Source organism: Trichosurus vulpecula, chromosome 1, assembly GCF_011100635.1.
Source record: "Trichosurus vulpecula isolate mTriVul1 chromosome 1, mTriVul1.pri, whole genome shotgun sequence".
Taxonomy (NCBI): domain Eukaryota; kingdom Metazoa; phylum Chordata; class Mammalia; order Diprotodontia; family Phalangeridae; genus Trichosurus; species Trichosurus vulpecula.
In genome coordinates, this window is record NC_050573.1 from 544,787,154 (window position 1) to 544,813,286 (window position 26,133).

The window sequence follows — 26,133 nt, forward strand, 5'->3', positions numbered from 1 at the left end:
TAACCTTTAGCAGGGGATAGACCTGTGCCGAGAAGTATCAGTTTGGCAGAGTAGTGAAATAATTTCTAAGTGTTGCAGTGGCCCAGGCAAGAGGTGATGAAGACCTGAACTAGAGTGGTAGCCATGATGGTGCTGAACAAGGCATTGTGTCTATAAAATTAACAGATCTCGTCCTGTGATTAAACAGAAACCAGCCCTCTACAGATATACTAGTCAAATGGTGTCTCTTTGTAAAAGAGGCTGTGTCTCTCTTTAGTGCTCAGACACCCCATTGGTGATGGTCGTTTTTGTTTTTTAATATTTTCTTTTTGCAGTCTCTCTCAACGCTGAGCTCTCATGATTTTTGCATGCTTTTTACTTTGCTTCTTGTTTCTCCTAAGAGCCGGAGCTTGCCGGGAGTGGGAGGGGAGAGAAGCGGAGATAAGGGTGTGTGTTCGTTCTGTCTCTTTCAGAGTTACCCTGGTTGTCTTGTGTCAATCAGCAAGGAAGCTATTTTATTTGTACCATTAACATTGGATATGTAATAAATAACCATTGTAATTAATGTTTAACACTGTGACAGAGCAAAGGGATTTAAATGAGGGAACTAGTAACATTGACTTCGGATAATAAGAGGCTGGTGGCAAGGTTTTGGTAACTGGTTTTCCCAGTTGAAAAATGAACAGATTCATTTAATGGCTTCTCAGAAGTCAATGTTAATGGCTTTAGCTCATCTGCATGGGATAATTGGGAGATTTGAATTTTCCCTAAGATTACTTTTGTGTGTTGTTTGAAAGGGATCCAGAGTCAATATATTATTTTCTTTGCTTTTTGCTTGACAAATCAGGGACCTTTGCACATGCAAAGATTTGGGCAGGAATGATTTCGTCAGATACTTTTTAGGGAGGAAAAATGTGTGTTTTTGTTGTTGTTCAGTCGTTTTAGTCACGTCCAACTCTTTGTGACCCCATTTGGGGTTTTCTTGGCAAAGATACTAGAGCGGTTTGCCATTTCCTTCTCCAGCTCATTTTTACAGATGAGAAACTGAGGCAAATAAGGTGAAGTGACTTGCCCAGGATCACACAGCTAGGAAGTGTCTGAGGCCAGATTTGGACTCAGGAAGATGAGTCTTCCTGACTCCAGGCCCAGCACTCTATCCACTGCACCACCTAGCTGTCCCAAAATGTATATAGGGTTACGTTGGCATGTTGACTTGCACCAAGGATGGTGTGTCCTATTTAACAATAATAACACAGTGTCTGGCATGTAATAGCACTATGTAAATGTTGGCTATTATTATTATTAATGGCTAACATTTATATACCACTTTGAGGTTTGCGAAGTACTTTACAAATGTTATCTCATCTGATCTTCACAATAACCCCAGGAGGTAAGTACTTGAATCCCCATTTTATAGGCGAGTAAACTGAGACAATCAGAGTTTACGTGACTTGCCCAGGGTCACACAGACAAGTGTCTGAGGCCAGACTCAGGTCTTCCTAACTCAAGGCCCAGAACTCCGTCCACTGAGCCACCTAGCTCCCTCATATTTTAAGCTTAATATTCAATTCATATATATATATATCAGCGAACTCATCAATTTGGTGATTTCATACATTGGTGCCAACCACAATGCACCCCCATCCTCTGCAACCCTTATCTATGCCCATCCCCATGTTGATGTCATTCACTGGCTACAAGGATATCCCTAGCCTATCTGTTAGGGGTCTCCCTCACTTTCTCCTGACATCTCAAGGATATACCAGTGGTATCTAAAGATTGTCCATTGTTTATTCCTTACTTGGCACATGGCTAACTCATCGTTTTCCTTCCTGTGTTTCCTTGATGATATCATTTACTCTAGTTCTTCGTATTTCCTTGTTTGCAATGTGTGGCTGCCTGTTCCCACCCGCCATGTGCCTCTCCATTGCCCTCTGGGCATACTCATTTTCAGTTCATCAGAGACTCTATTGTTCCATGGCTTGCAGCCATACAATCAAAGGTTGGGCTTATTAAATGATTTCCTCTAATGAATTTGTTTCAGTCATATCATCCTTGTGGTCATTATTTACCATTCCACATGCCAGATAATAAAAATAATATGAGTTTTCTCAATTTTTATGCTGACTGGCTCATGTGAAAGAGATTTATTCAGTTTAAATGCCAGTGGATATTCTACGGATGAGTGCAGGAAATGGTAATGAATAACTAGTGGGCAGAGACAATGGACTAAAATATCATAAACGACATCCACAAACTAAATGGACTAGGCAACTCACTAATGAACTGCACTTTTGTCAAAATAAAGGGGAAGTGGAGCTTTGTTCCTTATCATTTTCCGTGTCCCCATCACTTCCAAATAAATAGAGGTTTATGGCTCACAAATAACACACTTAGCTAAATACATCCAGTTCCTTGAATGATGTAATTGAACTTCTATATCAAAACAGTCAGTCTGTTAAATTCAAGTGCTTGATGATGCGCAGATGAAAAATTAAGGAGCTTTGTCATTTCCTTTATTAGGCATCTGTGGGATATGTCTGTGTCTGTACTCAAGTTGATCAAGTACAAATATATATAGCAAAGCATGTAACTGAAACAAGGAGACTTTTTTGTTTTATTTATAAATGTCTTAATTTATAAACACATGAATTCCCAGAGTTCACCTTAGGAACACAAGTAGAATTTATTAGAAATTATCCTCATTTTGTATGTACAGCTTGAGCCAGTTACTTTCTAATAGCCTTCCCTGACTATAGGCAAAGAATCACAAAATATTAGAGCAGTTAGGATCCTCTAGTCCAAACTTCTCGTGTTCTAGGTGAGGGAAGACCTAAGCCTAGAGAGGTTGGAGTGGCCTGTCCTGTGTCCTGCAGCACACGAATGACAGAACTAAGACTCAAACCTGGGTATCCCAACTCTATCCAGTGCTCTTCCCATCCCAGCATGCTTATCAGTCAGTGTTTTTAGTGGGAGAGAACTAAAAAGGGTCATAGTCCTGCTTTTTCTTCTCTTCTTCCCTTCAAACATGAAGATCCCTGTGTTACACATCCAGAAACATGCCTTCAGATAGTGAACATTTGGAAAGACACAGCATGGAACATTTAAAGTGGCTTCCCATTCACCCTGTGGGATTGGCACGATGAATGCCTGAAGAATTGGATGGGAAAAAATAAAAATATTCCTTGGCTCTTGTTGACAGCTTTGGAAAAGCTACATTGCCAAGAAAAGGAGAACGAAAATAAATTGTCCATGCTTATTAGGCAATTAGAGACCCAGGTGAATGAGCATTTGATCTTGAAAGACTGAGCCTAGGCTAAAGAAAGATTAATGGATCTTGTAATTATACACGGGAAAAGGCCAATGTTAATGGAAGTAGAGATTAATAGACTACAGGTGGAAGGTATGATCTGTGACTCAGAGCTTTCTCTGGAAAGTGTGTTAAAACCTGGCAAAATTAAAGCTATAAGAGAGGAAAATAGGAGCAGGGATGATCATGAGTGGGAATCAGGGCTGGAGAGGAGAGCCTATGATTTATCCCATTATTTCTCCCCTCCCCCATCCTCACCTCTAGGATATTATTTTCTGTAGAAAGACTTCCTCTACGTGGGAGAAAGAGGCTTGCTGTGTTTTTACCCCCAAGAAATCTGGGTAATTGAAAGAAAAGTTTTAATAGTAAGCCTATGTATGTAACATTAGAACACGGTCTAAACCCCAGCCTTTGGGATAAGAACTCACTATTTGACAAAGACTGCTGGAAAAACTGGAAAACAATAAATAAGGTATAGAACAACATCTCACACCATGTACCAAGATAAGGTCAAAATGGGTACATAATTTAGATGTAAAGGGTAACACTATAAGCAGATTAAAAGAGCAAGGAATAGTCTACCTGTCAGATCTAGGAAGAAGGGAAGAATTTGTGACCAAATAAGAGATAGAGAGCATCATGAAATGCAAAATATGTTATTTTAATTATATTAAATTAAAAAGCTTTTGCACAAACAAAACCAATGCAACCAAGATTAGGAGGAAAGCAGAAAGCTGGGGAAAAAAATCTTTACAGGAAGTGTGTCTGATAAAGGCCTCCTTTCTCAAAAACATAGAGAATTGAGTCAAAGTTATAAGAATACAAGCCATTCCTCAATTAATAAATGGTCAAAGGATATGAACAGGCAGTTTTCAGATAAAGAAATCAAAGCTATGTATAGGCATATGAAGAAATGTTCTAAATCACTTTTGATTAGAGAAATGCAAATTAAACAACTCTAAGGTACCACTTCACACCTATCAGACTGGCTAATATGACAAAAAAGGAAAATGATAAATGTTGGGGAGGATGTGGGAAAATTGGGACACCAATGTACTGTTGGTGCAGTTGTGAACTGATCCAACCATTCCAGAGAGCAATTTAGAATTATGCCCAAAGGGCTACAAAACTCTATGTACTCTTTGATCCAGCAATATCACTGCTAGGTCATATCCCAAAGCCATCCCAAAAAAGGGAAAAGGATCTATCTGTACAAAAATATTCATAGCAGCTCTTTTTGTGGTAGGTAAGAATTGGAAATTGAAAGGATGCCCATCGATTGGGGAATGGCTGAACAAGCTGTGGAATATGAATATAATGGAAAACTGTTGTGCAATAAGAAATTATGAACAGATTTCAGAAAAACCTAAAAAAAATTGTACAAACTGATGCAAAGTGAAATGAGCAGAAGCAGGAAAACATTGTACACTGTATCAGCAATATTGTGTGATGATCAACTAAGAATGACTCAGCTCTTCTCAGTAACACAATGATCCAAGACAAGTACAAAGGACTCAGGCAGGAAAGTGCTATCCACATCCAGATAAAGAACTGATGGACTCTGAATGCAGATCAAAACATAGTTTTTCCACTTTGTTTTTTTTTCCTGGTTGTTTTTTTCTTTCGATCTATTTCTTTCACAACTGTGACTAATATGGAAATATGTTTTCTATGATAGCACATGCATAACCTATATCATATTGCCTACCATTTTAGAAAGAGGGAGGGAGAAAAATTTGGAACTCACAGTCTTTTGAAATGAATGCTAAAAATTGATTTAACATATAATTGGGGAAAAAATAAAATACTATTATCAAATAAAGTAAAATTGTCACCACCAAGGAAAGAAAGAAAAAATATGGTCTGATGGGACAAATCAGAGTATTTTTCAGGTGTAGAGCTCCATGCTGGAGAGATCATAGGTGACTTGCTATAGGAAAGTCAACTGAATCAACTGGAGGCCCCAAAAGGAAGGATTGCCCTTTTGGACGTGGATAAAATAGGGCCTTCTGAATATTTCACCCCATGATAATGAATTCCCTCTCTAGCCAGTTTCCAAATGAGGGATAGAAAGGAAAGGTGTAAACTTTTTTAAAGAGACAGGTTTGGTGAATTAGATTTATGCCCCCTCCTTCATCCTTATGACCAGCCTGCTTTACATGTAATTAGTTCCTTACTGAAAGGCACAATTGCTACATATATAAGATTCACACTTTTTCCCACATACGGTATTTGTACTCCCACATATATAAAAATGTTTCTTTTCAAGAAACCCAGATACCTGCGACAATTTTTTTGTTGAGTTTTAAGATTTGGTTTACTTCCTTTTTGTAGTTTTCCAGTTTTAAAAAAGGAAAATATTTAATTTTAACTCCATATAGTCTTTGATTAGCCTTTTTCATTAGTTTTTATCAACTCAGTTTTTACAAGTTTATTTTATTTTTAAAAGTAAGCTAAATTTTTACTGATTAGGAAATTTTATAAAGCTTTAAAATTTACAAATAGCTTTCCTCATAGTGTCCCTAGGAGTAGTTATTCTTCTGCATTTCAGTGGATCTTGTCAGTGCCTACAATGTAATACCTCCAACAAAAGCTATCTATGCCTTCTTCTGCATGACTTTTGTCCATGTACTCTTATAAATCCTCCATAAAGGACCCACCCAGTGTGCTGGAGGCCTTCCTCTAGTCTTTTAACATTATGTGAGTACCAGGGCAGTACTCAAGTTGTCCATCTCCTGATCCTCACTTTTGCTATATGACTGGTCCACCTCCTTCTCTGATGATACATCTCTTGCATCATACCCCCATTACCACTTCTTGTGTGCAAGTGTTGCATTACAGCCTACTCATGCCGACTAGACATCTCACGTCTTTCTGCTCTTTTTAAGTCACCTGCAATTTGGATTCTTATGAAATTGAGATGCTAGAAGTGCTGTGCATTTTCTGAAGTCTGAGCCCCATTCACTTCCATCTGCAAAGTGTGTCCAAGGTAGATGTGCCAATGGACCAACGTTATTTTCCATTAAGCTACATATCATTGTCTTGGTCAGTGGTTCTCAATGTTTTTTGTTCTTTCCCTTTTATTTCCTCCCCTTTCATCAACAACAAAAATGTGTTGTGAAACTTCAGGGTAATTTAATATAGTACCCACAATATTCTGCAATTATTTGCTATTTAAGGCAGCATTAAAGAGTTTTTATTGTGAATTCATTTGAGCATTGACACAAACTCCCAAGGGGTTTAAGAACCAGTGGGGACCACTGGTCTAGGTAATAATTATTCTTCAGCCCCTTGGTTTTTCCTATATTGTAGTATTAGACCAAATTCTTTGTTTTAATAATGAAGAAACTGAGGTGCAGAGAATATTGGAGAGATACAGAACTTGAACTCAAGACTCCTGGCTTTTAGTTCTATATTCTTATTACCAAATCATGTCCTCATACTGAAATGTCAATAGAAACAATATGCTCTCTTTTTTTAGAATGGAAATACAGGGCATTTCTCCCTCTGTATTACACACACACACACACACACACACACACACACACACACACAGAGAGAGAGAGAGAAAATCTCTATATTATTGAAAGAGAGACAGAGACAGAGAGAGTATATAATCTAGAGCTTCCTTGAGTTAGAGAAAAAAAATTTTCCTCTGCAGGTGTTGATTTATTCCTTACCTAAACCACTGCCTAACTTAATATGTAAATATAGTAAAAATATGTGTGATTAATAAGGTTTTTTTTTTTACTTTTTATAAATCCTGGGACTCCATTCACAATATTTTTAAAGGTCATATGGAGAGCATCCATATTTCTTCCTCACATGTTTTTCTGTTTAACTGAATTTTTACTAATAATTATAGTTTCTTGCATTTTATATCTTTGTACATTTGATTATTATTTTGAAAGTACTTTATTATTGGTACGGTTCCTTAATATTATTTCATTGGTACATGACAGTATTTTCTTTACATCTATATACATATATACATATATAATGTATTATTTACTTATTTTTAACAGTGTTTTAAAATTTGGAGTCCCCAATTCTCTCTCTTCCTCCCACCCCACCCTCACCCACTGAGAAGGCAAGCAAAATTATATCAATTATACATGTGAAATCATACAAAACATATTTCCATGTTGGCCATAACTAAAAAAATGAAGCAAGAAGATTATATTTCAGTTTACACTCAGAGTTCCTCGTTTCTCTCTGGAGGTAGATAGTATTTTTTCATCATGAGTCCTTTGGAATTGTCTTGGATCATTGTATTGATCAAAGTAGGCAAGTCTTTAACATTTGATCATCATTACAACATTGCAGTAACTGTGCACAGTGATCTCATGGTTCTTCTCACTTCAGTTTGCATCATTTCACACAGGTCTTACCATGTATTTTGTTTTTCCTGAAACCATGCCTCTCATCATTTTTTGTGGCGCAAGAGTACTCCATATGTCACAACATGTTCAGCCATTCCCCAATTGATGTACATCCCCTCAATATCCAATTCTTTGCCACAAAAATAGCTGTTACAAATATTTTTCTGCATGAAGATCCTTTTCTTTTTTCCTTGATCTCTTTGGTAATGACATTGTTGGGTCAAATGCACAGTTTTATAGCCCTTTGGAAATAATTCCAAATCACTCTCCAGAATGGTTGGACCATTTCACAACTCCATCAACAGTTTATTAGTGTACCTATTTCCCTCATCCCCTCCTGCATTTGTCATTTCTGCTAGGTGTGAGGTGGTACCTCAGAGTTGTTTTAATTTGCATTTTTTTAATCAATAGTGATTTAGAGCATTTTTTTATGTGATTCTAGATAGCTTTGATTTTTTCTTCTGAAATTTTGTTTGTATCCTTTGACCATTTATCAATTGGGAATGGCTCTTATGTTTTATAAATTTGACTCAGCTCTCTATATATATTTGAAAGAAGAGTCCTTTATCAGAGAAACTTGCTGTAAAAAATTTTCATATTACTTCATTTTTATGGTAGCTTTTAATAAAATGTAGTTTACCTGATTATCTCCTATAATTTGGTCTATTTTTACTTTTGCTTTGCCTAAGATTACGATTGCTGTCCCTGCCTTTTTTGCTTCAGCTGAAGGCATAATAGATTCTGCTCTAGCCACTTATTTTAACTCTGCATATGGGTCTTTCTACTACATGTGTGTCTCTTGTAAACAACATATTGTTGGATTCTAGTTTCTGACCTATTGTGCTATCTGCTCCCATTTTGTGAGTGAGCTCATTCCTTTCACATTCACAGTTATGATTACTGTGCATTTCCCTCCATCTTTTCTTCTGTTTGTTTATCCTCCTCTCTTTATCCTGTCCCTCAAAAGTCTGTTTTGCTTCTGACCACTGCCTTAATCTGTCCTTTTTTTTGTCATCTTCCGCCCCGCCCCACACACATACATCTCTTATCCCCTTCTCCTCCTGTTTCCCTGTTGGGTAACATAGATTTCTATACCAACTGAGTGTGTGTGTGTGTGTGTGTGTGTGTGTGTGTGTGTGTGTGTGTATTCTTCTTTTAACCAATTCCAATGAGAATGAGGTTCAAGTGTTGTCTATCCGCTGCCATTTTCCCCTCCCCTATAAAAGCACTTCCTTGCTTACCTCTTTTCTGTGACAAAGTTTTCCCCATTCTGCCTCTCCCTTTTCCCTTCTCCCAGTGCATCCCTCTTTCTCACCCATTCATTTTTTTACAGATCATTCAAACATAGTCAAATCACACCCATGAATTCTTTGTAGACTCCTTTTAACTGCCCTAGTAATGATAAAGTTGATAGGAGTTAACTGTATCATCTTCCCATATAGAAAATTTTATTAAGTCCCTTATGATTACTCTTTCATGTTTACCTTTTTGTGCCTCTCTAATGTTTTATGTTTGAATGTCAGATTTTCTCTTCAGTTCTGGTCTTTTCATTAGGAATGCTTGAAAGTCCTCCATTTCATTAAATATCCATTTCTCCCCCTGAAAGATCATACTCAGTTTTGCTGGGTGGATTATTCTTGGTTGTAAGCCTAGCTCCTATGCCTTCTGGAATATCATATTCCAAGCCTTCTACTCCTTGAACGTGGAAGCTGCTAAACCTTGTGCAATCCTAACTGTGGCTCCATTTTATTTGACACCTTTCTTTTTGGCCTTTTGCAATATTTTCTCTTTGACCTGGAAGCTATAGAATGTGACTATTATTATACGTGAAAGTTTTTGTTTTGGGATCTCTTTTTGGGGGTGATTGGTGGATTCTTTCCATTTCTATTTTACCCTCTGGGTCTAAAATATTGGGGCAGTCTTCCTTTATAATTTCTTGAAATATGATGTCTGGGCTCCTTTTTTCAACCTGGCTTTTAGGTAGTGCAATAGTTCTTAAATTAGAGGTGGGGCGGAGCCAAGATGGCAGCTGGAAAGCAGGGACTTGCGTGAGCTCCCCACCAGGTCCCTCCAAAAACCTATAAAAAATGGCTCTGATCAAATTCTAGAACTGCAGAACCCACAAAATAGCAGAGGGAAGCAGGGATACAGGACAGCCTAGATGGTCACTGGATGAGGTCTATCGCCCCAGAGCAGAGGGGAGCAGAGCTCAGCGTGGGTGGCAGCAGGACCAACCAGGCAGGGAGCCTGGCAGAACAGGCCCTGAGTCAGTGAGCTGTGGCAGTTACCAGACTTCTCAACCCACAAACACCAAAGACAACATAGAAGGTTAATGGGAAAAGCCGCGGGGGACAAAGTTCGTGGTTCGGCCACTGCCCCAGAGGCAGTGAGGGAGGTGCAGTTACATAACTACAGCTGCAGTTACTTCCAGCCCCAGGCCCACGTGGTGGGAGGAATTAAGTGGCAGATCAGAGCAGGAGTGCAGAGCCTGCTTAAGATTTGCATCAGGTCCAGGCTGGTGGTTCTTGAGGAAGGAGGAGTCCTGGTGTGACAGAGGTGACTGTATAGAAATAGCTCTGAAATCAACAGCACATCCCCTCAAGCTTGGAATAAAGTACTCTTTGCTCTGCAAGCAGTCATACCCCGCTGAAAAACTCAAGGGTCAAGTAAGTTGGCTGGGAACATGGCCAGGCAGCGAAAACACACTGAGATTCAGTCTCAGACTTTGGAATCTTTCTTTGGTGACAAAGAAGACCAAAACATACAGCCTGAAGAAGTCAACAAAGTGCAAGAGCCTACACCAAAAGCCTCCAAGAAAAACATGAACTGGTTTCAGGCCATGGAAGAGCTCAAAAAGGATTTGGAAAAGCAAGTTAGAGAAGTAGAGGAAAAATTGGGAAGAGAAATGAGAATGATGCAAGAAAACCATGAAAAACAAGTCAATGACTTGCTAAAGGAGACCTGAAAAAATACTGAAAAATATACTGAAGAAAACAACAACTTAAAAAGTAGAGTAACTCAAATGGCAAAAGAGCTCCAAAAAGCCAATGAGGAGAAGAATGTCTTGAAAGGCAGAATTACCCAAATGGAAAAGGAGGTCCAAAAGACCACTGAAGAAAATACTACCTTAAAAATTAGATTGGAGCAAGTGGAAGCCAGTGACTTTATGAGAAATCAAGATATTATAAAACAGAACCAAAGGAATGACAATGTGAAATATCTCATTGGAAAAACCACTGACCTGGAAAATAGATCCAGGAGAGATAATTTAAAAATTATTGGACTACCTGAAAGCCATGATCAAAAAAAGAGCCTAGATATCATCTTTCAAGAAATTATCAAGGAGAATTGCCCTGATATTCTAGAGCCAGAGGGTAAAATAGAAATTGAAAGAATCCACAGATCACCTCCTCAAATAGATCCCCAAAAGAAAACTCCTAGGAACATTGTCGCCAAATTCCAGAGCTCCCAGGTCAAGGAGAAAATACTGCAAACAGCCAGAAAGAAACAATTTGAATATTGTGGAAAAACAATCAGGATAACACAGGATCTAGCAGCTTCCACATTAAGGGACCGAAGGGCTTGGAATACGATATTCCAGAGGTCAATGCAGCTAGGATTAAAACCAAGAATCAACTACTCAGCAAAACTGAGTATCATGCTCCAAGGCAAAATATGGACTTTCAATAAAATAGAGGACTTTCAAGCTTTCTCAGTGAAAAAACCAGAGCTGAATAGAAAATTTGACTTTCAAACACAAGAATCAAGAGAAGCATGAAAAGGTAAACAAGAAAGAGAAATCCTAAGGGACTTACTAAAGTTGAACTGTTTTGTTTACATTCCTACATGGAAAGATGATGTGTATGATTCATGAGACCTCAATATCATAGTAGCTGAAAGGAATATGCATATATATATATATATGTGTGTGTGTGTGTGTGTGTGTGTGTGTGTGTGTGTGTGTGTATGCATATATACATATGTATGTGTCTATGTATGTCTATATGTAGGTGTGTGTATATATATATCTATATATATCTATGTATATAGACTGAGGGCACAGGGTGAGTTGAATACGAAGGGATGATATCTAAAAAAAATAAAATCAAATTAAGGGATAAGAGAGGAATATATTGAGAGAAGGAGAAAGGGAGAGATAGAATGGGGTAAATTATCTTGCATAAAAGTGGCAAGAAAAAGCAGTTCTGTAGGAAGGGAAGAGGGGGCAAATGAGGAAGAATGAGTAAATCTTGCTCTCATCAGATCTGACCTGAGGAGGGAATACCATACACACTCAATTGGGTATCTTACCCCACAGGAAAGAAGGAGGAAGAAGATAAAAAGGGGGGGATGATAGAAGGGAGGGCAGACGGGGGAGGAGGTAATCAAAAACAAACAGTTTCAAAAAGGTTCAGGGTCAAGGGAGAAATTCAATAAAGGGGCATAGGATAGGAGGGAGCAAAATATAGTTAGTCTTTCACAACATGAGTATTGTGGAAGGGTTTTACATAATGATACACATGTGGCATATGTTGAATTGCTTGCCTTCTTAGGGAGGGTGGGTGGGGAGGGAAGAGGGGAGAGAATTTGGAACTCAAAGTTTTAAAAACAGACGCTCAAAAACAACAACAACAAAAAAAAGTTTTTGCATGCAACTAGGAAATAAGATACACAGACAATAGGGCATAGAAATGTATCTTGCCCTACAAGAGAAGAAGGGAAAGGGGAATGGGAGGGGAGTGGGGTGACAGATGGGAGGGCTGACTGGGGAATGGGGCAACCAGAATATACGCCATCTTGGAGTGGGTGGGAGGGTAGAAATGGGGAGAAAATTTGTAATTCAAACTCTTGTGAAAATCAATGCTGAAAACTAAATATATTAAATAAATTTTAAAAAAAAAGAATTGGGAGGGAATGCATGCCAATTGACTGGAAAAATGGCTCAACAAACTCTAGTACATGAATGTAATGGAATATCACTGAGTTATAATAAATACAGAGAACCATGATAAGACTTAAATGAACTGATGCAAAGTAAAGTAAGCAGAGGTAGGAAAACATGTACAATGTTAGCAATATAAATGGAAAGAATCACAAAGTAATTGAAACTAACTGTTGCAAAATTGTAAACAAGCTTGCCTCCAAAGAAGAAGTATGAGAAGAAACTTCCCCCCAACTCCTTATTGAGATTGGGGAGGAAAGGGGTCATCCACAGGTGTGGAACACAGGATAAGATATAAGATTTTTTGATATACTGATCAGTTTTACAAAATTTGCTCCCTCCCCATCACTGCCCCAAAGAATCCCTCTCTTCCTTGAAGATGGAATTTCAAAAACCATACGCTACATGAAGCATCCGCTACCCCCAACTGCTAATGCTCTTCACTCCTAACTTCTATATTAAACTATAGTAACCTTGTCTTTATTTGAATTTTAAAATTTATTCTGCATATAAAATTATAAGTGTACTTGTCTCCCCAACAAAATGTAAATTCCTTATGAGTGGGGAGTTGTTCCATTCTTTTTATTTTTGTATCCAACATATAGTAGGGTTAATAAATGTTTGCAATTGAAAAAAATAAAAAAAATAGTTCTTAAATTATCTCTCCTTGATCTATTTTCCAGGTCAGTTATTTTTCCAATGAGATATTTCACTTTTCTTCTATTTTTTCATTCTTTAATTTTGTTTGATTTATTCTTGTTGTCTCGTGGAGTCATTAGCTTCTACTTGGCCAATTTTGATTTTTAAAGAGTTTCTAATTTTAATTTAATTCTAATTTTAATTTCATTTTCTTAAGTGAGATTTTGTGCTTTTTTCATTTGGCCAAATGTAGCTTTTTATAGTCAAATTCTTTTTTTGTTGTTTACTCATTCTTCCAGCCTGTTTCTTGACTTTGAACTTTATGATAAGTTGGGCCCTCCTCACCTGGAGGTTGGGAAGGCGCTGTCCCAAGTCTCAGACCTTTTTGTGCTACTCTTTTCAGAGTTAGTTCTGAGAGTCTGCAAGTTTTCAGTGCTTCCAAGGTGGTGTGATTGAGAGAGAAATTTGGTCACTGCTCTGCTGGTCTTTAACCAGGAAGGATCCCTGTTCCCCTCTTGGCCCTGTGACTGTGACCCAGAGCTGCATGTGGGCAATAGAGTTGCCAATCAGCACCAGCTGCACCTAATGCCAGCAGAGGGTCCTCCATAATCTCTTTCTGGCCAGTTATCCAACCTATTTACCATCTCTAGGCTGAAATCTTCCAAAGCTGTCACGGCTACTGTCCCACCCCTGAGGCCAATAGTTGGTGCTACTGCCATGCTCCAGGCCTGCTCCCACTTTGGTGTCACAGAGCCCTCTTACTAACCTTCTAAGTTGCCTGGGGCTAGAAAAAGTCTCACCCTGATCTTTTGTTGACTTTGCTCCTCAAGTTGTTTGGAAGGGAATGTAGGGAGAGTTAGCTGGGCTGCTGCCTGTGCTTTGCCATCTTGGCTCCACCCCTAGCCCCTCCCTTCTTTAGTGACTTTGAAAGCAATGAATTTTATTAGTTATTCCAATTTTGTTGAGTTTAAATATCGTTCTTAGATATTTTTCATAAAATACTTGGGATCTCACTATGCTCACCAAGGGATTGTCTTTCCTGAATATTTTATTGCTCCTTTGGTTAATTTTTCTAATATGTGTTGATACTCAAGGAAGTCTAAGTGTTACAGAATATCTATGAAATCTTTGGTATAATATAAGAATTTTGTATAAATAAACTTGGAGCAAGGCTTCTTTAACTTAGGGGTTCATGAGCTTTCTTAATATTTATAATTGTATTTCAATATACATGTCCTTTTAAAACAGCATGACAAAAAATGGTGATTTTGTTTATGTAAAGAATACACTTGATTTGTAAAGAAAATAGAAATATGGCAGGAATAAAGTCCTTTCTATGGAAGTGTTAGTAAAATTGTGTCAGGACATTCAGAACCAGAGCAAAAAGGGTCCTCTGGTGCTACCATGCTCTTTGACTTATCACAAAATAAGCGACATTCTGTATGAGCTAGGTGCCTACTTGATGGGTTTCCTTGGTGCTGTAGCTACCCATGTCTGATTTCCCTGCTTGTCTGGTATGTAACTTACCAAAAAGCAGATTGTTAATGAAGCGTTTATTGAGTAGCTATGGCATGTAATACATAATTTGTCCACAGTGCGGCACTAACTCCCTTGTCACCAGCCAACGGGCTTTCTCTGCAGGTATTTTATGTGCATGCGCTGCCTCTCCTGAAGGCCTCTGCAGACTCATCCTATAAGCTCTTAGACCAGAAGTTCTCAAAGTGTGGTCCAAGGACTCCTAGACATCCCCAAGACCCTTTTAAAGGATTCATGAAATCAAACCTATTTTCATAATAGTACTGAGGTGTTATTTGCCTATGAAAATACTGCTCCTTTTCCCAACGACACAGGAGCAGGTAGGTGGCACAGGAGCACCAGGCCCAGAGTCAGGGAGACAAAAGTTCAAATCTACCCTCAGACACTTCCTAGCTGTGTGACCTCGGGCAGGTCATTTCACTTCCTCGTCTGTTAAATGGGGATGATAATAATAGCACCTCCCTCCCCAGGGTTGATAGCAAGGATCAAATGAGATAATGATCATACAGCACTTAAGACAGTGTCTGACACATAGTAATCACTATGTAAATGTTAGCTATTATTATCAATCTGTGTGAGGCCAGACTTTCTTCTTGCACTTCAGCCGAAACAACCTGACACAACCAATTGAATGCAGACACAGATGAGAATCCAGCTGTCTTCTATTAAGCCAAACATTAAGGAGTTTTGCAAAAATATATCAAACAATGCCACACTTCTTTCTAATTTTTTTTTGTTTTGGAAAATATGTATCTCATAAAAGTGTATTGTTTGCATTAACATGTAATCAGTTTATTATAATATGGTAAATATTGAAGATACTACCCATATAAATACAGACCCTTTGGGGTCCTTGGTTTCTAAGAGTATACAGTGGTCTTGAGAACAAAAAGTTAGAGAACTGATATCTTTAACTATTGCTTCTTCCATTTCCCTAACTTCTTGGCCAGGCACTGGATGGATTTACAGTCAGTTCAGGAGTATAGAAACAAGAAAATGGAAAATCACTCCAAAATATGAATATTATAGACATCTCAATTTGTTTACAGTCCCCAGCCCCCATTTGAGAACTCTCTTAGTCAACTTAGATATAAGAGTTAGACAGTGAACTTTTTAGTGGCCACATGAATTATATAAACAAAATTATTAACAAGCTGTTATGTAGCAGAACTTCAAAGAAACTTCTTTGTCAATCATCCTCTGGACCACCCTCACTGCTCTAGGTTAGGAGAAGGCGTTGCATGGCAGGAGCCCACCTTGGACCATCTTTGCGAACAATCAGAATAAATGAGAGGAGGGCCATATTTTGTGATGAATCTCCCAACCTGAGACGGAGATGGAATCTCAGAGGGAAGGCATTAGCATTCAGGAGGATTAGAATTTTAGCTGAAACTTCAGAAAGCAAAGGGACTCAGAAGGGAATAAGGAGAGAAAAAATTCAAGGAGCAGCAGGGAGGCCCTGATCATAGAGCACATGGAAGAGGGACTAAGATGTAAGAAATCTGGAAAGGTAGGAAGGGACCCGGTTATAAAGGGTTTTAAACTCCAAACAGAAGATTTTGTCATTTATCCTGGAGGTGAGAGAGAGCCACTGCTGTTTATCAAATAGGGTCTGTGATGTGGCCACGTTACTTGATAGCTCATTGGAGGATGGACTGGACTGGGAAGAAACTTGAGGCAGGAAGATCCACCAAAAGTCTTTTTCATTAGTCTAGGTATGAATAAATGAATAATGGATGAAGCAAGTATTTATTAAGCCCTTACTATACACAAAGTGCTGTGCTAAAGCACTAAGAATTATTCCCTGTTATCAAGGAGCACACCTTCTAACGAGGAAGGCAACATATACAGAAGGTTTTAGCAACAAATCAGATGGGAAATTCCCAAGGTCCTTTGGGTGATGAGGTGATAAGGGCCTGAACTCGTGGTGCAGTATGAGAGGAGAGAAGGCAACCCAGCAGATCAAATGCCCTACACCTGGAAAGAATCAATAGTGTTCTCCACTGAAATCTAGTTCGTATTTGCTGGTCAGAGTTGTCTGAGCCAAGAAGAGCATTGTTATCCTCGTGGGCTGCCATGATTTGGGTTTAACTTACATCTTCTTGGATTCAGATTAAATTTTTAATCACCTACATGTTAAATTAATTCATTTCCACCATTTTAATGGCTTGTGAGGGTGGTGTGTTTTTCCCTAAATACAATTCTTTTATATCTTTATCTTCTGCAGAAAAATCACTAAATTAAAAATATTGCCATTTTAAACTGCAGACTAAAGAGAAATTTAATTAGAAGGAAAGAAAACTGTTATGTGTTTAGAGCTTCTGTGATTTCTTTTTTCACCACTGAATTACTACGATTGTGGAGTTTGAATATTTTTATTTTAAGGGAAAATGATTTGCCTAATTAAGCTTGCCATTCAATTCCACCTGTTCTGTCTAAAATATATGGGTATACGATTATGGTTGCAAATGAATGTATAAATTAATTCAGCGGGGAATCAAAGTATTGTCTGTGACATTATTAGATTTTAGCCAATTTAACTGCTCTCAAAACTGATATTTTACCGTAAAGAAGAAAAACAGCAGGCATCTAGTTTCCTCCATTAATGAACCCTAGTGTCTGTGTACAGTTATACCCCAGTTTTCTATGTTAATAATAATAATAATAGCTAACAAGTATATAGCCTTTAAAGATTACAAAGCATTGTATATAAATTTTCCCTCAGCTACATTATGGTAATAGATTTAATTTTAAAATTGAAGTCTACAGAGAATGTAAACTCCTGACTTTAGATAGGAGCCCCTCTCCCCCAGCCTACCTTTTAGTCTCAAGGGATCAAGGTTAACTGATTTGAGTTTCTCTTCCTTGTCCTTCCTCTGCTCAAATGATGAGAGAAATCAATATTAGAAGCAGTCCATCAACAGGCATTTAATAACCCCTTGCTATATGTGAGGTGCTGTGCTAACCATTAGGCATGCAAAGAAAGGAAAGGAGAAGGGAAATCTGCCCCCACTCTACTTTCCAGTCATCTCTGTCTTCCAGCCTCTTCCTGCTCCCCAGCCTTTATTTATCTCATTTACATATACCATACCTTATGTCACTTAAAAGCCAGTTCCCCCAGGACTGAAACTGAGTCTTCAGCTTCCTTAGAGTACCCCATATGATCTCTCTTAGTGCTGCCCGCCTAGATGTGGGTTACAAGCACATACCCACAAAGTTGCCCTGAGCAAATTTGCTTTGAATGAACGTTATTAATACATAACTCCAAAACTAATATTCCTAAAACACAGGTCGGACTGTATCACTCAGACTCAACCCTCTCAAGAAACTCCGGTGATTCCCTTTTTCCTCTAGGAGAGACTGAAAACCTTTTTTTTGTTTGTTTGTTTGTTTTTTTAGCTTTTAAAATCCTTTGCCTTCTGGCTGCCATACTTTACAGGCCAGCTATGCACTTAGCATTCCAATCAAATCCGTCAGCTTTCTAGTCTCTGTATATAGTTATCTCTTCTACACGGAGGGCGTTAGGGGTGCGATGTCCCACCCGTCACACTCACATACACACACGCAAACACACACACACACACACACACACACACACACACATCTGGAAAATCCACTTGAAGCTTAAAATTTTATGGCCCTCCCTTCATACCAGAGAAAAGGTCTGGATTTTTTCTTTTTCTTTTATAGGCTGTTTACAGAACCTTATTGTAAAATTTGGGTCGATAAGATACAATACTATACATATATTTTACACATTTCTGAGTTTCTAAACTTTTTCTGTGTCTTCTGCTGGCCTTCTGTGTCATCTGTGGCTTCTGCAAAACTCCCCCCAAAATTTCCATTTAATTTCTTATGCCCAATATGAGATATAGCAAAACCACAATGGGAAAAGTCACTATGTAGAAGGGATAAATGTACAATCTTCTATCTCCTATCTCTTAACCTTTGTGCTCCACACGTCTTCTCTCCTAGTTTATCAAAGTGAGAAAAGCACTGACTTTGGAGAAAGAGGACCCGGGTTTGAATTCCACCCTTCTGCAAATTTACTCAACTCAGGTTTCTCATCTGTAAATTAGACAGCAGGGCCTCTAACTTCCCTCCCAACTTTACCCGTAGGATCCTATGGACAAAATTCCACATTAAGTAGAATGTAGAATTCTACTTAATTCTACATGCAGAATGTTTTAATTCTTAATGTGGTGTATGGGAAAGATACTAGATCTGGAGTCAAATGAAGCCAAGGTTTGTGTCCTGGCCTCCGAAATTTATTAGCTCAGTGCCTGGGGATATGGAGGAAATACGCATTTATATAGCACATACTCTAGACCAGACACTTTATCACTTTACAGATATGATCTCAGTTACCTGGAAGATAGATGCTATTATTCTCCCCATTTTTCAGTTGAGGAAACTGAGGCAAGCAGAAATTAAGCAACTTGGCCAGGGTCTTGCAGCTAGTTTCTGAGGTTAGATTTGAACTCAGGTCTTCCTGACTCCAGGCCCCATGCTCTGTCCACTGCCCAGCTACCCCTACTGTAAGCAAGCCAGTTAACTTTTCTGAGTTCAGTTTCCTGAGATGATCAGGTTCTTTGCTCTATGATTTAGCAGTTTTGCCGGTGATATGTTTTTTTTTTTCAAGTAAACCAGAAACCTCTCTGCTTGAGACTTAACCTACACCAGACTTCTGAATTTTAGTAAATAAGATGTGGAAGCAACCCCTGGGAGGGTGACCAGATATCCTCGTTTTAAGGGATTATCTCATTCCTGTTCCTTAGTCAGTGTTCCACGTAGTCTTTGGAGGATTAGCAAATCCCACAATTTTGGAACCGAAAGAAACCTTAGCCATCATTTCTTCTCATTTTATTAATGAGGAAATTGAGACACAAAGGAAGTAAATCATGGCATTAGAGATTTAAAACTAGATGGTACCTTAAAGGTCATCTAGTTCAAATCCCTAATTTTATAGATGAGAAAACTTAGGCCTCGAAAAGCTGAGATTAATTCAAATATAGGACGCTTTTGTGAAAATGTGAGCAATACCCACATACTGGAGAATACTCCAGGTCCATGAATATAGCAGAATATTCCTGCACAGTTTTTTTTTAAAAAAGCTAATAAGATGGGTACAGAGACCCATGGGAAGAATTATATGAATTGATACAAAATGAAGTAAACAACCGGGAAATGCAAATCCACAATGACTCCAACCACATAAGCAGAAGTAACAGCATCTAAACAACCCAAACTGAATCCTACAAAATTATAATGACCAAGCTGGACCCCAAAGAAGAGAGAAGAGAAGGCACCGCCCCACCCCCTTCTTTGTGGAACGCTGCATATCGATGTCAGACTTCTTCAATATTGGTTAATTTTGCTAAATGGGCTTTTTTTCACTCTTTATTTGTTGTATAGCTCTCTGAAAGGAGGAAATACATTAACAACCACACTGATAATAATAATTGCTAGCATTTTATGGTGCGTGAAGGTTTGCAGAGCATTTTAAACATGTTATCCAATCCTCACAACAACCCTAGAAGGTGGGCACAATCAATATTCCCATTTTACAGGTGAGGAAACTGAATCTGGGTCAGTCAACAAACATAGCTGTCTACTGGGAGTTGTAGATGATTTAAAATAAAAGATATCAATAACAGTTTTTAAAAGAAAAGAAATGTCCTCGGAGATGATAGTCATTTTTTAAAGAGGCAGTTGGGGTTAAGTGTCTTGCCCAGGATCAAATAGCTGATAAGTATCTATGGTCATACTTGAACTCAGGCCCTCTTGACTTGTAATAGCAATTAAGTTGGGTGTCTTTGATTGTGTCTTACTAAGTGCTAAACCTCAGGCCCAAGCCCCTATCTACTAGGTGCTAAGCCTGTGTGGGCATGAAGTCCTCAGGGTCCTGAGGGGAATTGCTAAGACCAGAGCCAATCTTAGGAGACGAAGTTCTGTCGCTCAGATGACGTTCGATGACATCTGAAACTGTATAAAAAGAGAGAACAGAGTTATTTGCTTAGGGCTCTCACCCTTGGCCTTGTGCTGATGTGGAGACCCTGGGCAGCTGTAGTTAAGAGCCCTCCAGCTTGTAAACCCGGATGTTCAGACTCCATTAAACCCTGGTAACTATGCATTGAGATTTGAATCAGACAAGGTCTGTCTGTTGATGTTTGTAATTTGTTTGTATTTGCTCTGAAGCTCAGGGTGCTAGCTTTTCCCCCTGAGCTGAGTGAATGATATTTGTATGTTGGATTAAAGTAAGATTGTTAACCCCTTAATGTTGCTTTCCTTAGTAAAGCAGGTCAAAAGAACCTGGGCTTACAGCATTCCTGTTATTGGGCTCGTGTTTGTTTTTCACCCCCGCAGCAGCCGCTAGCCGAATTGTTGAAACATGACTCCAGGGCCTGTGCATCACCTAGTTGCCCCTAGATTGTGGTCATTTAGAGTGTGTTTCCAGAGATATATTCTTCCCCAATAGTTAAAAAAAGAAAAGAAATCAATATGCTATATTGTAAGAGGAAGAAATAAAATGAATGCTCACTTTCAAAAAGGAGTAATAGAAGGGTACCCATCCTTATATGTATTTTCTATCTCCTTTGTTCATACGGCACCTTAGGAACAAAAATTAACTTTACATTATATGGCGTGTTAGAAGCACTGCAGAGTCTTTAATATTTGTGAATTCAAAAGTATATGTTTGTACTACAATCAAAAATGAATTATTTGTCCCCTAATCATGGGCTTAAAAATTCAACCTCCTCCCCTACTCCTTTTCAAATGAGGAAGCTCAGGGCCCAGTAAGGGACTTTAGCCAAGTAGTCAGATTTCTAGCCCATAGAACTAATTGCTTTCTCCATTGTACCATTCTGATTCTCCCCTACTGGACTGCTCAACTCTTCCCAGATGGAAGAAATTTTATCTCTTTCATTCTCTCCTCCTTGCCCAGTGATTAGAGTATGGTCCTCCATACTAGAACCCCTGTCTGTTTCACCAACGACTGTGGACTGACTGAATGTCTCATTTCAGCAGTTAGGCTTATTCATCACACACTTTTCTCATTCTAGAGTCACTTGATGTTCTTTTTCTTTTTTTTTTAATGAATCAGGATCCCCAAGCCAGATGTTTATGTCATCCTGGCTGAGACATTAATCTGCAGGAGCCTTCAAATTTAAACTCTATGCTCCTTTGTCAAAGGATTTCATGTGGGTACTGACTTTTAAATACAACATTTCCATCACAATATTACTATGATGGTTGCATCCAGGAAAATGTGTTAGAAGGCTAATTTTTTGCTGGGTTAAGTTAAATGATTTTCAGTATCTAATTAAGTATATTGTTCAGGGGCTCCAGGCACAAAGCTAGTACATTAGCATTCATCTATCCCCAACAGACGGAAGATTTCCATATTAGAGTGGCTGCTTTCCCTACTCCAATTTTATTCTTATTGAAAATAATAGTTGATTGCAAGTTACATTATAGGCCTGTGCAACTGCCCTTTAGCCCTGGTCCATTCACAGAATCGCCCCTTGTTAAGGATGTTGTATTTCTGAAGGAAGTATTTGTGTAGTGTGCTGAAATTATGAAAGGAAATGTTTTCTTTCATTTCTCTAAACTATATTTTGAGGAAGAAATGTAGTTGACACACAAATATTAACCAAAAGGGAAAATGAGCTGTGTAGATATTTTGGTTGCAAACAGAAGTTTGCATTTTGATTGCAACGCTTAAAGAATGGAGAACATTGCAACCTTCACTGACACACTAACAGCATGGAAAGAGGGCTGGGTTAGAGAGGACCTTGGTGAGTTCCACCTTAGGCATTCGTTACCTGTGTGACCTAAATCAAATCATTGCCTCCCCTCAGTTTCCTCCTCTGTAAAATGCGGGGGTTGGACTAGAAGAATCTTAAGGTCCCTTGCAACTCTAAATATTGAGCCTATGAACTCTAACTCATCTCTTTTAATCCTCGACCATGGAGTGTAATTGCATGGCATATAAAATCACTTATTTTCATCCCTGACGGGGGTAAGGCTAACAGACATCTCACCCCTCTCTCTATTCTCAGAGACCTGTGTCCTATTTTGAAGTTAGTCGGTGTTTAGGAAGGTCTCTGACACCAGCTGTGTAACCATAGGCAGGTCACCCTTTCTGGTCCTCATTTTCCTCACTTGTAAAATGAGGATAATGATCCTGTGTTGTTGCAAAATACACGTGTGATAGCATACGTGAAGCCCTTTGCCGATCTTAGAGCACTGTATAAAATGCTAGCTGTATATCATTTTGTTGCTTTTTTTCTTAACACAGTAGCTGGAGCATTTACTGGAGTGTTTTGCAGTTACTCCTGAAGGCGGGGAGGTTTACAAAAGCCTGAGTTCTCAGATTCACTACACTACTGCCAGGGTAGTAGTGGGGGCCCATCACCCTGACTATTTGTACCTTTCAGGTTAGGGCCACGATCCTGGCAAACATCTGTCCCCAGGAGACAGTAGCAACGCTGCAGAGGCCCCTGGTGTCATCTCTTCATCCCATAGCTGAAGAGTCATTCATGTGGTTCCAGCTTCTCACCACCTTATCTGGTCATCTTCAATCCAAAGATGTGCCTGTTATAAGATGTATTTAGAAAGCTGTGACCTCACTGTGTCTCATTGAAGTCATAGTAATGTGGGTTCTGACATGCCCTGATGTGTTTTCTTAAGATGCTTCTTTCCAGGGGAGAATGTTAATAGTTCCCCATAGTATTCTTTACTTTTGAATCAGGACTAATTTCAAAACAGGACACAGGTCTCTGAGAATAGAGAGAGGGGTGAGATGTCTGTTAGCCTTACCTCAGTCAGGGATGAAAATAACTGATTTTCGATCTCACTTTCATATGCCCAAACCATAATCTTACTTAAAAATCAAAATCCATGTTTGTTTAGTCCTATTCAGTCGCGTCTGGCCGTGACCAGTCAACAGCGGGCTGGGTGTCATGTGCCTGAAGAGCCCCGTATCATTCTTTTCTAAATTCATAACAATTCTGATGTGACAGGTATGGCTCATTGGTATGGCTTTAATACTGCACTGTTCTTGTATCTCAAGCCATGTGTAAAGATCTCAGTATGTGACTCATTCCATACTTATGATTACCAGCACGTGGATTATTAAATTTTTTATATCAGAGAGCAAATGAATACTTTGGGGCTATTCTTATCTAATCTCAAGTGTAAGCCCCATACATACCAATCTGCAAAGCGTATATTTCATCATTTTGTAGTTGAGTGAAAAAGGACAAAATGTACCCACCCAATCTGAACATCCACCAGTCATAACAAAGCATGGGAGAAATAGTGACTGAGTCATCCCTGTGGCTCCTCATCCCAGTTACACACACACTAAATATTTAAACAAGCAACACCAACAGTCGCCTCATTCGTGATTTCAGGGTGTCTGGATGATCAAGTTCTAAAAAGCCAAATATATTTTTAGCCTTGTAGTTTTCACTGCTGGAAAAATTACCTCAGTGGGACACCTTACGAAGAAAATTTTTCTTCGCTTAAAGCATTAAATACCAGTTTGGAAAGGGTAAATGATATCCTTATCATGTGAAGGAAGCCTTGTAACAAATTGGACCTGTCTGCAGATGTTTACACTTTTTAAAAAATGTTATCACTGATTCTTTCACTCTCTGATAACTCTTTCATCTTTATCTCTTACAGCTCAGTTTAACGGTAATGAGAAAAGGCAATCTTCCCCCTCGCCTTCCCGAGACAGGCGTCGACAGCTCCGAGCCCCTGGTGGAGGCTTCAAGCCCATCAAACATGGGAGCCCAGAGTTCTGCGGGATATTGGGAGAAAGAGTCGATCCTACTGTCCCACTGGAAAAGCAAATGTAAGTTCAGTGAGAAACCAACTTTATCCTGGAGCTCTGATAACCTTTTTAACTGTTACATTGTAAAGTACTACTTTGGGGATTGTAATGTGATTCTCAGAATTGCAGGGCCCCAATAGCCATCGCCTCCATACGCTAGCACACTAGACTGGTGACCCATCCAGCCTTTGCTTGAAGATCTCCAGTGAGAGGGAACCCGCTACCAACTGAGATACTCGATTCTTACTTTTGTTGTTGTTGGTCAGTCACGTCAGTTGTGTCTGTCTCTTCATGGCCCCATTTGGGGTAAGAAAACCAAGAAAGGCAAAGATACTAGAGTGGTTTGCCACGTCCTTCTCTGGCTCATTTTACAGGTGAGGAAACTGAGGCAAACAAGGTTAAGTGACCTACCCAGGGTCACACAGCTAGAACGTGTCTGAGGCTAGATTTGAACTGAGAAAAAAGAGTCTTCCTGAATCCTGGCCTGGGACTCTATCCACTGCACCACCTACCTGCTTCATTTTTACTTTTAGGTAGTCATGATTATTCAGGGGTCTAATTTAAGATGTTATCAGTTACTGGTCATGTACCTACTTGATCATCATCCCCTGGACATCCTTAACCAGGGGAACATTTCTTATTATTTAACCGCCTTTGTGAGAGGGGCTTCAGGGCATATTGAATTTCAAGAAGTGACCTTTGAGTTAGGAAGACCTGAGTTAGGTCATATGAGCATGTTGCTTAACCTCTCGGTGCCTTAGGCAACTCTCTAAGGCCATCTGTAAATTATAGAACAGATGCTATTCTCCATTGGGAGAGGGAGTTTTCTCATTGGGAGTCCCCTATGTAAATGAAATCATTAGTCTGTTTCACCAGAACAAACCCTTTTATATCTTAGAAAATCTCTTAAATATAGTACATTTTTGTAATCCTTTTTATCATGGATGAGGAATAAGAAGCAATGATGGACCATCAACTATCCCTATTACTAGCCTGTTCTTTTAAAATATGTGTGTGTGTCTGTGTGTATAATTTACATATATATGTATATATATATACATATATACATACATATATATATGTATATATATATCAGATTTTATTTTGTGGAAAGTCATTCTTTCCAATGATTGCCAGTCAAAGAAGTTTGCAGGGTCATAGGTTTGGAGCTGGAAAGTACCTTAGCAGATACCAAGTACACTCCACAGATGGGGAAACTGAGATGAAGAGCTTCAGTGACTCGCCCAGGGCCACACAGCTAGTGAGTCCAGCATGGCGTGGGGGATGGGGCCTGGGGTGCCGATATTCATTGTAGAGTGAATTTTCCGATTGGAAGTTTTCCTTTAAACAATGAAATCACAAGTCTGTCCGCCCAAAAAACGCCCTCTTTATACTAGTACAAGTTATAAGGTAACAAGTAATCATAACAGCAACAGTAATAGGTAGCATTTTTATAGGGCTTACGTCATTCCAAGGCACCGTGCTACGCTCGTTACAAATA

The 26,133-nt window shown here is 39.0% G+C and overlaps 1 protein-coding gene across 1 annotated transcript in view; it reads left to right on the plus strand.

Moving 5' to 3' along the window:
* The window catches only part of SHB (SH2 domain containing adaptor protein B), a 367,480-nt gene that overhangs the window by 242,193 nt on the left and 99,154 nt on the right, over window positions 1–26,133 (plus strand). The window contains exon 4 of the mRNA XM_036741534.1: window positions 24,482–24,653. Within this exon, the coding sequence (XP_036597429.1) occupies window positions 24,482–24,653 (172 nt within the window). The remainder of the gene's footprint in view (window positions 1–24,481; window positions 24,654–26,133) is intronic.